The sequence below is a fragment of the Buteo buteo genome, chromosome 15, assembly GCF_964188355.1.
Source record: "Buteo buteo chromosome 15, bButBut1.hap1.1, whole genome shotgun sequence".
Classification (NCBI taxonomy): Eukaryota; Metazoa; Chordata; class Aves; order Accipitriformes; family Accipitridae; genus Buteo; species Buteo buteo.
The window spans coordinates 6,657,717-6,669,825 of record NC_134185.1 but is presented as its reverse complement, the minus strand read 5'-3'; the positions used below and the strand labels follow the sequence as shown (position 1 = coordinate 6,669,825).

The 12,109-nt window shown below is 42.7% G+C and overlaps 1 protein-coding gene across 5 annotated transcripts in view; it reads left to right on the top strand.

Moving 5' to 3' along the window:
- FILIP1 (filamin A interacting protein 1) overlaps positions 1-12,109 on the top strand; it is a 109,207-nt gene that overhangs the window by 82,822 nt on the left and 14,276 nt on the right. For all 5 annotated transcript variants that reach the window (XR_012653025.1, XM_075046465.1, XM_075046467.1 and 2 more), the window contains one exon: positions 7,658-10,463. Coding sequence is in view for 4 of the 5 variants with exons in the window: in XM_075046465.1 (XP_074902566.1) it covers positions 7,658-10,463 (2,806 nt within the window). In the remaining variant the exon portion in view is untranslated. The remainder of the gene's footprint in view (positions 1-7,657; positions 10,464-12,109) is intronic.

Below are 12,109 nucleotides of genomic sequence, written 5' to 3'. Positions count from 1 at the left end.
CAGGGAAGGATAACCGCGGCTCGGAAACAGGTTTGGCGAAATTCATCTCTCAGCTGAGCGCTGCTGCTGCTTCCTTTTCTCGCAGATGCTGTTTGCATGCTTTCTGCTCGGCCCCCTTCCCCTCCGCTGACCTGCGAAATTAATGTGGATCTCTTAGTTGGGGGGCTGGAAAAAAGTGCCCGTCCCGTTGTAAAATGCTGTTTTGTAGCCTGAAAGGGATTTTGGTTGTGTTTTGTGTTCTTAAAGATCTTTGGTGCTTTTCTTAGGTGAACAAGATGCTGCAAAGGTGCTGGGGCACTGAATCTAATAAGCGTTCTTATTCCAAAATACTGCCTTTAGTCACTGTTCAGTTGAAGTGAGACAGTTTCAACACAAATTAACTTCTTTCAGCAAAGTGGATTTTAACTTTTACAGAATCTGTGCTAGAAACAAAAGGAGGAAGAAAAACTGTTGTAGAAGACAAGCAATGTGTCCTCCGAAGTAAAGAAAATGTTTTCTTTCCTTCAGTATAATTTGGGAACTGTCATGTAGTTTTGAAGTAGCAAGAATATTAATTTGCTTTTGATACAATTTGATACAATCACTTCTCAAAAGTTAATTCAGCAGTGAAGAATAGGCAGGTTTTTACACTTCAACTTTGTATAGTAGATAGCCACAAAAGTTTGTCTTTAGAGTTACTAGAGCTGATAACTTTTTTTTTTTTTAAAAGTCTTTATTTGTTTTCAGAGTTGATCCTGTGATAAACTGAACAGCAACTCGGGAAGTCTGTAGCAAGGTCATTCAAACATTTGTCTCTGTTCCTTGCCTTTAAATTTTAATGGATAGAAAGGAGAAAGTAACACAGATGTGCTTTATCCTTTTTCTTGCCATGGGGTCTGATCTCATTTACATCTTTCTTCTCTCAGTTGAGATGGATGTGAGGGAAGGACTGAAGCTGATGATTTGAAAGTGTTACCTAATTTTGAATTGCCCAACTTGAGTGTTAGGCCTGATTGTTTTGCTTCCTAGAGAGCCTGACTGCCTTTTGGCTCTCTTTGATTTTAGCTGAAATTATAAGTGCTCAGAATCGGTGAAATTCAGCTTCTGGGTATCTCAGCCTGGCCCCAAACACAGAAGCAGTGAGAAATAGTCCTGACATGTGCAGGATTTCCCAGCGGCTGTAAAAATAATCTTCAAAATCAGCTGTTGTACATTAAACAGGGGAAAAAAAAAAAGAAGAGGGAACTCCTTTATTAAGTTAAACCACCTCTTGCTGGTTTTCATTGTCCCAGGATTCTAGCGAGCAGCCTCTCACATCACTTAATGGGCAGCAGCTTTCTAGCTACCACTAGGAAGTTGTCCAGTCTCTCTAACTCTGCATATGCAGTAGCAAACTCTTTAGGGTTGAAGTGGAAAGACGAGCTTCTGAAGGTATTTGCTTTCCCAGTGCTTCCTTAGGATTGCTGTGTGAGTGGCAGAAATGCTGTTGGCTCCCCAGGGAGGAAGCAGCCTTCATCAGCCATCAGTCAGCTCATCCTTAGAGTGACCAAGTCCTCCTTGATATGCTTCTCTTAACCCCCACTAACTGGCCATCCACAAGATAGGATAGAGGTCATTACATCCCATGGCAACAAACTTTTTGGAATTTAAATGGCAAAATAGGGTACCACAGGAGCATTACGTTTGCCGTGGCTTTGTCCTAGAGCAGCAACGAGGAGCTCTGTGGACCTCCAGGCTGTGCACGAACTTAGTTAAAAGGTCCTCCAGAGACCTTACCTGCTTCCCTCCTTCCCATCCTCTTCCTTCTACCTGCTGCCCCTGTCTGGATAGCAGGGGAAATAGCTCTCCACCTCTCCAGATTGCCCTCCACATTAGTCCCTCCTGTGAGTGCTTCTTTAAACACTGGGAGACACCTTGGGAAGCTTGGCTTAGCCTGCAAAGCAGGGAGCTAACTCAGGCCAAAGCAGCTGAAATGTAGTCCCAAAATGTTCATGCGTAGGGCAGCTCGTGTCCTTTCAGGTCATACTCTGGCTTACCCTGCCTTGCCAGGATTTCCTCGTGTAGGTGAGTGCCCACTTCTATGCCAGAGATGGAGAAGGTCGCATGAGCATTGGTGGTGTTTTCTTATCTTGATGGAAGTATAAATGGAAAGGGCAATGCAAACACTAGTATAACTTTCAATAACTGTTTTGGGGGCTTTTCACTTTTTCATGCTCTGTTTGAAACATTCTGAAGTTAATGCTTTTTTGAGGGGAGAGGTGGGTTTTTGGAAATCACTGAGCATCTTTCCCTGATAACTGAAGCTTCTTTGTATTTTCTTAAAATGTTGTAAGCCACTTTGGCGAATAGCTTCTCCTATCAGCTATCAGTGCTAAGCAGGGTTTTTATAGTTCCCAGTTTGCTACATTTATTGTATTTCAAATGTAGTCATGAAGTTTATGAAGTTTTCAGAAGACAAGAAAATGTCTACTCACCTCTATTTGTAATTTCTTTTGCAAATGTAGACAAGAACTAATGCTTTATTTTAGCTAAGGTCTTGCTGCTGCTACTGCTTTTACTATTTACAAATAAAATAAATGCCATCTAAAATCCAGTAAATGCCCATTGGAGCTTTCCTGGTATGAAACTATTGCAATGTCTTTCAAAAACATGAAAACATTATCCTCCAGCTGTAAGTTGTAATTCATGTTGAAGTCTTGCTCTGGTCTGAGAAGAGACGCTGTGAAAATGGTATTGTGGGGTTCCTCCTTTGCATCTCAGTGACTGAACTTGACATACGCAGAAACAAAACAGGAAAAACAACGTAAGTATGTGGTTAAGCGAGGTCTGTAGCTTTATTGATTCAATGAATTGATCAGCCTTAAGGAGAATGTTAAACCACCCTGATGGCTAACCAGCAGTCTCCAGCAAGAAGCCCTTCAACCACCCTGCATTTCTCATCGGAAGCAGGAGATACAGCCATCCGTGTCCTCTGTCACCTGCCCTTCAGGGCAAACTCAGGGACTCGCTTGCAGCAGACCAAAGCCCTGCCTGTGTTGGACACCTCTTCCCAACATACCCAATGTGCTGTTTTACAAACTCTGTCTATGCCGTAACCCAGAACTGTCTCTTACAAATACACTGACACGATAACTGGACTTTCTGGCAGCTGGCATGTAGCTGAGGGGGGAGAAAAAATATGGTATTTGCCAGGTTTGCTTTAAGGAAAAACTGCCATCCAAACCCAAAGGGGTGACTAGCCCCAGCCTGAGCAAGGCAGTCAGAACTGGTAGGACAAAGCACAGGAATATAACCATAATAAAAGAAATGAAGCCACATCTCTGGAGGTATAGGGTTCAGCACCTGTCGGCATCCTGTCGTGCTCCTGGTGATCAATCCAAAGCTTGGAGGAGGGAAAGAGAAGCACAAAGACCTTGTGCAATGAAACTCTTCAGCACCGAACCCAAAGGAAGGAGGACAGGGGGGGCTGGTTACCTTCCTCCTCGCTGCCTGCTTCCAGCACACCGCTGATGAAGGAGGTTAAAACGAAGCCCATAGTTGCTCCTCCTCCACTCCGGTGCCTGCCCGCTCTGCAAGCTGCGATGGGCTCTTCAAAGTTTTCAGACTCCTAACTCCCCGGCGTGGCTGCCCGCAGGCCTCTCTCCTGCTGCCCTCGCGCTGCCCGCCGTGGCTGTGAGCAGCCCACGCTGCGCTCCGTGGAGGGATGCAGGAGACACGGCTCCCTGACGCAGCAGGGACCGCGTGGGGTCGCATCGGCAGCTTTTCTAGTCCAGCGTCCTGCCCCCGCGCCAGTCAGGCGCCTTCCTTTGTGGTACAAAATCGGGGAACGGCGTTGTCCTGAGATGCTTGGTTTTAACTGAGGCAGTAGACAGTTTGCACATACTCATACCTATGGGTTTGCTATTTCATTTATCCAATGGACTGCAAGGGGGAGCGTGATCATCTTGAATGCCGGAGAGCTGTAGGGCACCTGTTCTTCAAATACCGTGGGGAGAACAGATAGCAAGGAGAGGGAGAGACCACCCAGACCCTCGTGGCAGCAGAAGAGCATGTATTCAGGGAATGGCGTGGGCTGCGTGTTCTGACGTGATGATACGTGTGGTAACCCGTGGGGAGAAGAGGTGCTGCACGCACCTCAGCAGTGCTGTCCGCAGAGGAGGCGGCGGTACGGTCCCCCTCTCCACAGGGAGCTGGAGCGGGTTGGCCTGCTTCCCTGCTGTGCTCTGGATGCCATCTTACTGATGAATGCACATTATCCAATTGTATCCAAATATTTCTCCCCATCTCTGAAAAAAAAAACCTAAACCAAGACAGCAAATATAGGGACTGGACTGGTGGTACCAAGTTGTTGGCTTGTCAGCGTTTTGGCTTTATCTAGCCCCACATTTCGTTAGTAAAGGTTTGGTTTGGGTTTGTTTGTTTTTCTTTTCTTTTTTTGCTTATTTTGACCCTGAATGCAGGTGCTTTCAACCTCTTGACAATCCAGAGTGCAGTTGCTCTGGATAACACATTGAAGACGCACATGCTGTGAGTCTCACGTGTTTTTAGCATTGCATCGGAGCCCATGCAGGTCTGCCTTACTTAGCAAACATCAGCAGCAGCAGTCACATGAGAAGCCTGATAATAAATCAGTTGTGAGGGTCAAGAGCGGACATCACCACCTTGCAGTCCTGCTGAAATTCCAGTTTAACCACTGAGGAATGAGAGTTGTGCAAGGATGGAAAAGCGGGAGCAAGCTGAAACTCAGCTTTATTTTAGTGTTTAGAAGAAACACTGAAAAGGTGTAGATTTTGTGTATTACTTTGGCGTCTGCACAGATTTGGATGTTGCTTTCCCATCCATCTTTCACAGAACCAGATTTTAGAAGCAGTTTCCCTGAACATGGAAAACACAAGTATTGTCAAGTATCTTCTGTGGAAGCTCACTTGTCAAATCTTAGGCGGTCTAGTTTTACCGTGTAAAAGCTGAGGCATGATAAAATGCTGCACAGTGCTTCCTACCTTGTTCAGCACGGACATGTTAGCAAATTCACCTCCAAGTTACAGTGCTTTCTTTTTGCTTTTCCCAGAAGGGCCAGGCTAGGTACAGCAAGGCAGTGACAGTGCTAACGTGCTTTCTTCTCCTGTTACTCAGTCTCATCCCTGGCATTTCTTTGTCGTAGTTTGACAGATATTTGTTGTTGGTTTTTTTAGTGGCTTTCTTGGCAGTATTCCCCAGTAGACTCTCAGGTAATCGTGGAGCCAGTGAAATTGTTTTGCACTCTGCTTAGCAGCCTGGCTGGTGTGTACCACCTGTAGCAACTGCTGGGTGAAAATCACACGTGCCCTTTGTGAACAGCCAAGGAATTCAAAAGCATAGGCAGTTTTCTGAGCATCTCTGGACAGGCTTTCAAGTGGCAAGTTTGTTAGAAAGAAAACAAAATGCTGTCTTCTGTTTTTTGAATTTATAGGGGCCACCTTAAAATTTTCTTGTGGGACAAGGGAGGCTGGAAACATTCTCTGTTTTGAAGATCTCTTATTCTTGTATATAAGTTCATGACTTTGGGAGGTGGGTCATTTAGAGCACCACCAGGTTAGGGCACACCGTTCTGTCACGGCAAATAATACTTTGTGGAAGGGTGCACACTATGTCTTTAAAAATGTAGCCTGGGGCAGATGACGGAGAGTTCTTGGCAGAAACTTTTGCATGAAGCAGTGTGATAGAGCAGCCAGGGAATATATTGCATGCTAATAAAGTTCCTTCTTCAGTGTGAAAAGTGCATGCTTTGTGAGTGGCAGCGGGTCTTTTTTTACCTTTTGACATTCTAACTTGACCCATAATGAGGCATCCACCAGCACGCCTTTTCAGTCCTTTCCAAAGAGCTGCCAAAACTAAAGAGATTTTTTTGAGAATAATCTGTGACCCAGCAAGGTTGGCTGTAAGGTTTGTTTGTTTTTCTCTCTCCCGCTGGTTCCTACTATTCTCTTACTCCCACATCCCATCCGACTCATGTTTTCAAATGCATTCTTCAGCCTTCTCCTTCCCTACCTACTGCATCCTGTGTTCTGCTTTCTGACTTCCTTCTCTTTTCTTATAGCTTTTCTTTCCAGTTCCTGTTTGTTCTGGTCCCCGAGGAGCAAGGAGTGAAACATTAACAGTTGCTGGAGGACCAAGTTAATATGGCTGTTGTTATGAGTTTAGAGTTCAGGTGAGGGCTCTGGGAGACATCCTTTTTGTACGACATTGTGCCCCGGAGCTCTTTGCGGCACTTCATTGCTGGGTCAGCAAGAGGGATGTATATAGGTGCTTCACCCACTACCATCTACAGTCCAGCATTTAAGATAAAAATACTGCTAAAAGTCGATCTTTGCTAAGATACGGATGTTCCAGTTATTGCAAGTTAGTTAGCAGGTAGTAAATTGCTCTGCTATTATCACTTCACTGCATGTCTCAGTTGCAAAGAAGTCGAAAAGTTTCAGACATAGGGTAAGAAAAGCAAGTGGATTTGAGTCATCATACATGTCTTGATAGGGGATGTGGGAGTTGCAAGTACTTTGACAGTGGTTTGAAAAACATGTCATTTCACAGTAAATTCAGTGTGCATACCTGTGTCTTTTCTAAGTTGTATTTGCTGCTTTTACAGTAAAGCTCTTACATTAGTAGGGAATATATCCCTGTGTTATCTGTACCTTTTTGTCAGCTGAGGATCACCATCCTCATAAAACTGTGCTTACACCACGTGCAGGAGCTTCCTGTGCTGATGTCAACATATCCTGAATATAAATCACAGATATAAAATACTTACATTGCTATTAACTTCTCCATTGAAATGTTGCATGGCTAAGGCTGGAAAATGTAGGTCTTCATTATCTTTCTGAGGATACAGCTAATTTGTGTATTGCGAGCTTTTATATTGTCTGAAAATACAGCTTTACAGACTGTATAAAGAAGAGCATTTTCCAGCTGAGTTTAGCTGTAGCCAAAGGTTTCATTAGCCTGACCCTTTCAGTCAACAGAATCTACTATTGAAAATGGAAATGTGCCTGGAAGAAGAAACTTTTTAACATAATAGTCACCGTGCTGCCAAATTTATCTTCCTGCTAATTTCTTATGCCTGTGATGCCTGGATGGTTATCAGTTGTGTGCTAATGTAATCTTCTGTCCTGCTGGTTTATTTATAACTAGGATTGATCCATTTATGTATGGCTGCATATAGCAATTAGTTTTCATTTTTTAATCCGATTTTACACATTTTTATGTGTGCAAGACATAAGGAGGAATCCACCTTGTAAAACAGGTTTGTTATAAATGGATTGGTGAGTAGATACACCTGTCCTGTTGGGATATTATATACTTTTACCAAGATGATCCTAGCAGAGAAATAAATGTAAAGGAATTAAAACCTGATGTATTTGCTATCTATACATGTATAAAATTTCACTGCTTTTCAGATTTCTAGATGATTTTATACAGTTTTCAGTTAACTTTTGCAATTTAAAATACTAGGTTTGGGAACATAACTAGTAGGGGAACTAGTAGGGAACATAACCTACTACTAGTAGGTAGTTATTTCTTGAAAGACTACCTGGGTTATTAATGAAAAAAAAATGATAAAATGAAGGTGACTTAGAAAATAGAGAAATACACACACACATATATATATATATAAGTTTAATGCATCTCTTCTAACTTGTTTCAGGTTGAAGAAACTTCTTGAGCAGGAGAAGATCTATCAAGCCCGGAAGGAGAAGGAACACACAAAGAGACTCAATAAACTAAGAGAAGAACTAGTCAAGCTCAAATCATTTGCACTCATGCTGGTGGATGAAAGACAAATGCATATTGAACAACTTAGTCAACAAAGCCAGAAAATACAGGACTTAAACCAAAAATTAAAGGAAGAAGAAGAAAAGCTTAAAATTATTAGTGCAAAAACAAAAGAAGATGGACAAAAACTGATGAAGTTAGAGGCGGAACTGGAACACAAAACATCATCATTTTCTCAAGAACATGAGGAGATGACTGCTAAACTGGCTAATCAAGAGTCACATAATAGACAGCTAAGACTTAAGCTAGTGGGGTTGACTCGCAGAATAGAGGAGCTGGAAGAAACTAACAAAAATCTTCAAAAAGCTGAGGAGGAGCTCCAAGAACTAAGAGATAAAATAGCGAAAGGGGAATGTGGGAACTCTAGCTTAATGGCAGAAGTAGAAAACCTCCGCAAGCGTGTGCTCGAAATGGAGGGGAAGGATGAAGAGATCACAAAAACTGAATCCCAGTGTAAAGAGCTGAAAAATAAACTGCAAGAGGAAGAGCACCATAGCAAAGAGTTGAAACTTGAAGTGGAGAAATTGCAGAAAAGAATGTCAGAACTAGAGAAGCTGGAAGAGGCTTTCAGTAAAAGTAAGTCCGAATGCACCCAGCTACACTTAAACTTGGAGAAAGAAAAGAATTTGACTAAGGATTTGATAAATGAGTTGGAAGTGGTGAAGACTCGAGTGAAAGACCTTGAGGCATCAGAAAGCAAGTTGGAAAAGGCTGAAATAAGCTTAAAAGATGACCTTACAAAGCTGAAGTCATTTACTGTAATGTTGGTTGATGAACGAAAAAATATGATGGAAAAAATAAAACAGGAGGAAAAAAAGGTTGAGGGTCTAAACAAGAATTTTAAAGTTGAACAAGGGAAAGTTATGGATGTAACAGAGAAACTGATAGAAGAAAGTAAGAAATTTTTGAAACTGAAATCCGAAATGGAGGAGAAAGTGTCTAGTTTGACAAAGGAAAGGGATGAGTTAATTGGCAGACTGAGAAGTGAAGAAGAAAAATCCTCTGAACTAAGCTGTAGAGTTGATCTGTTAAAGAAAAGAATTGATGGTATGGAGGAAGTAGAAAGAGAAATTACAAGAGGTCGAACCAGGAAAGGACCAGAGCATGGTTGTCATGAGGACAACAAGATTAAAGAACTTACCATTGAAATTGAAAGACTGAAGAAACGTCTCAAACAATTGGAAGTGGTTGAAGGAGATTTGATGAAGACAGAAGATGAATATGATCAGCTAGAGCAGAAATTTAGGACAGAGCAGGATAAAGCTAACTTTCTTTCTCAACAGCTGGAGGAGATGAAACTCCAGATTGCCAAAACCAAAGCAATAGAAAAAGGTGAAGCAGTGAGCCAGGAGGCAGAGCTGAGGCACAGGTTTCGTCTGGAAGAGGCCAAAAGCAGAGATTTGATAGCAGAAGTTCAAGCTCTTAAGGAAAAAATCCATGAGCTGATGAACAAAGAAGACCAGCTTTCTCAGCTCCAAGTTGATTATTCGGTTCTGCAGCAAAGGTTTATGGAAGAAGAAAACAAAAACAAGAGCATGGGGCAGGAAGTTCTGAACCTAACAAGAGAGCTGGAGCTTTCTAAGCGTTACAGCCGTGCTCTGAGGCCCAGCATAAATGGACGAAGAATGGTTGATGTTCCCGTGACGTCCACCGGCGTGCAAACAGATGCTGTAAATAGCGAAGCAGCAGAAGAAGAAACTCCAGCAGTGTTTATAAGGAAATCCTTCCAGGAGGAGAATCACATCATGAGCAATCTGCGACAGGTAGGTCTGAAAAAACCCATGGAGCGTTCTTCAGTGCTTGAGAGATATCCTCCAGCAGCAAATGAACTTGCAATGAGGAAATCTTGGATACCATGGATGAGAAAGAGGGAAACTGGGGCTCAGGCAACTCCTGATAAAGGAGCCCGAACCCATGGTAGTCCAGCGCATCCCGGGGAGGTTGTCCTTTCACCAAAGCAGGGTCAACCTCTTCATATTCGGGTGACACCAGACCACGAGAACAGCACAGCTACTTTGGAGATAACCAGTCCAACCTCAGAGGAATTCTTTTCAAGTACCACTGTCATTCCTACTTTGGGAAATCAGAAGCCACGAATAACCATCATTCCTTCTCCAAACGTTATGCCACAAAAGGGAAAAGGCAGTGAAAGCCCCATGGGCCCGGATCGTTCTATGTCTCCAGTCACTATAACAACATTCTCCAGGGAAAAGTCCCCAGAGGGAGGGAGAGCACCCTTCACCGACAGACCTACATCGCCAATTCAGATTATGACAGTATCAACATCCGCAGCACCGGCAGAAATCTCTGTCTCTCCACAATCACAAGATATGACCATGGGAAGGGCCGTCTTCAAAGTAACACCAGAAAAACAAACAGTCCCGACTCCAATCCGCAAGTACAATGCCAATGCCAACATTATTACAACAGAAGACAATAAGATCCACATCCACTTGGGTTCCCAGTTTAAACGCTCTCCCAGTGCTGCACCCGATGGTGCGAGTCCTGTGATAACAGTCAGACCAGTGAACATAGCAGCAGAGAAAGAAGTTGTGACCGGTACCGTCCTTCGATCGCCCCGGAACAACCTGTCCTCGCGACCGGCAGCAAGCAAGGTGACAAGTACTATCACTATAACGCCTGTTACAACGTCTTCCACCCGAGGAACACAGTCAGTGGTAAGCAGTGTAGTCTTATGATGTAGTTTTCATGGTAAGGAGAAGGGCAACCATGGTTTGGGTTTGAGACACCAGCAGGGAAAATGGGTGGGGTAAGGAGGAACTCTTGACTTCCCTACATTTGTTTCAGATACAAGCTTAACTATAAAATCAGAATTTACCTGATTCATATATTTTTGTACCGGTGTTGGATGCTGGTGTACTTTTGGCATTATCTCCCAAAGGAGTAACTTTCAAAAGAGGTCCCTTCAAAGTTCCTTTAAAGTTAATTTGGTAATGACAATCCTGTAAAATTGCAAGTGAGAGACTGGGAGGGACAAAGAATGATGGAGATGACAGAGCAGGAAACTATTTTTGGTTTTGGTGAGTGCAATTTCTGACTTCTGAAAATAACTCATAATGATTTTTGGCCCAGCTGGCAGGTCTTTAGAGTCTGATCATGAAGGCTAGTATTTATGTGGTATAATCCCATTATAGTTATAATTCAATTAATATCTGCTATAATACTGAACTCCAAAGGAATAAATAGGCAGACATGGTATCACTGCTTACAGCTCCAAGCCTCTTTCAGCCAGTGAGTAGTAAAGCTCTTTCTGTTCCTCTGAAATTCTCAACTTCTGTAAGTGCTGTTGTTACAATAGTGCTTCCTCTAACATATTTTTTGCTGCTTTCTCTCTGTGCCTCTGTGGTGGTACCCCAGCTTCTTTTTCTTACTTAAATCAGTCTCTTGCCTCTGTCTTTAAACATAGTGGACAATATTTATTGATAGTCCTCCCCCCAGGTTTATTATTGGACATGGTTTTGCATTACTTTAGTTGGAAATACCCTGGAAAGAAGAATTTAACCAAAATAGAAAACCAGCAGTACTGTATTAGTCCAAAAGCTTATTTAGCTAGACAGAGCCTGCAGCAGATGCTTAGGGGAAGATTATTTTAAGTGGGTAAACACACAGTAATGTTTCCCTCAGCGTCTGTTCCCAGTTTTTGGCAATAGGTGGGTATTTCTTTCTGAACCAGGGCCTGTAGCCACATCTTTGTGTTTAATAGACCGTGGCGGAGTTTTCTTCTATTTATTCTTCTAATTGCTTTTTGAACTCATTTATACTGTTGTTTCCACAACATCAGGGGGCACTGAATTCACTTGCGGGCTCTGGGAAAAATGCTCTTTTGTTTGATACCTTTTATGCAATACCTTCATTGGTTACAGCCTCTTTCTTGTATCTTGACAAATACTGAATAGTCATCCCCTGTTCATTTGTCCGTGCTGCTCAGGAGTCTGCAGACCCCTACAACATGCCTCTTCAGCCATCTCTTTCCAAGCTGAAATGTCAAAGTGTATTTAAGATACACTTCCACACTTTTGGAGAGACGCTGCCATTCCCATTTAAGCCCTCTGACTTAAGAAAACTTGCATTTGTCATACAGATCTATTTGGGATTGCACATGTGCTCACTCTCTCTGCCCCCACAAATATAATATATTGTAGATACTTTACTGTACAGTGTTTTCCTACATACTAGAGGCAACTGTTCATTTTTTTAAAAGTCTTGAATTAATTAATTTACAAGCTCCTTTGTCTCTCAGAAGCTTGGAAGCTTTTAAGAGTTCCTAATTCTTTTTTACTAGATGTCTTTCTCTACTGTGATG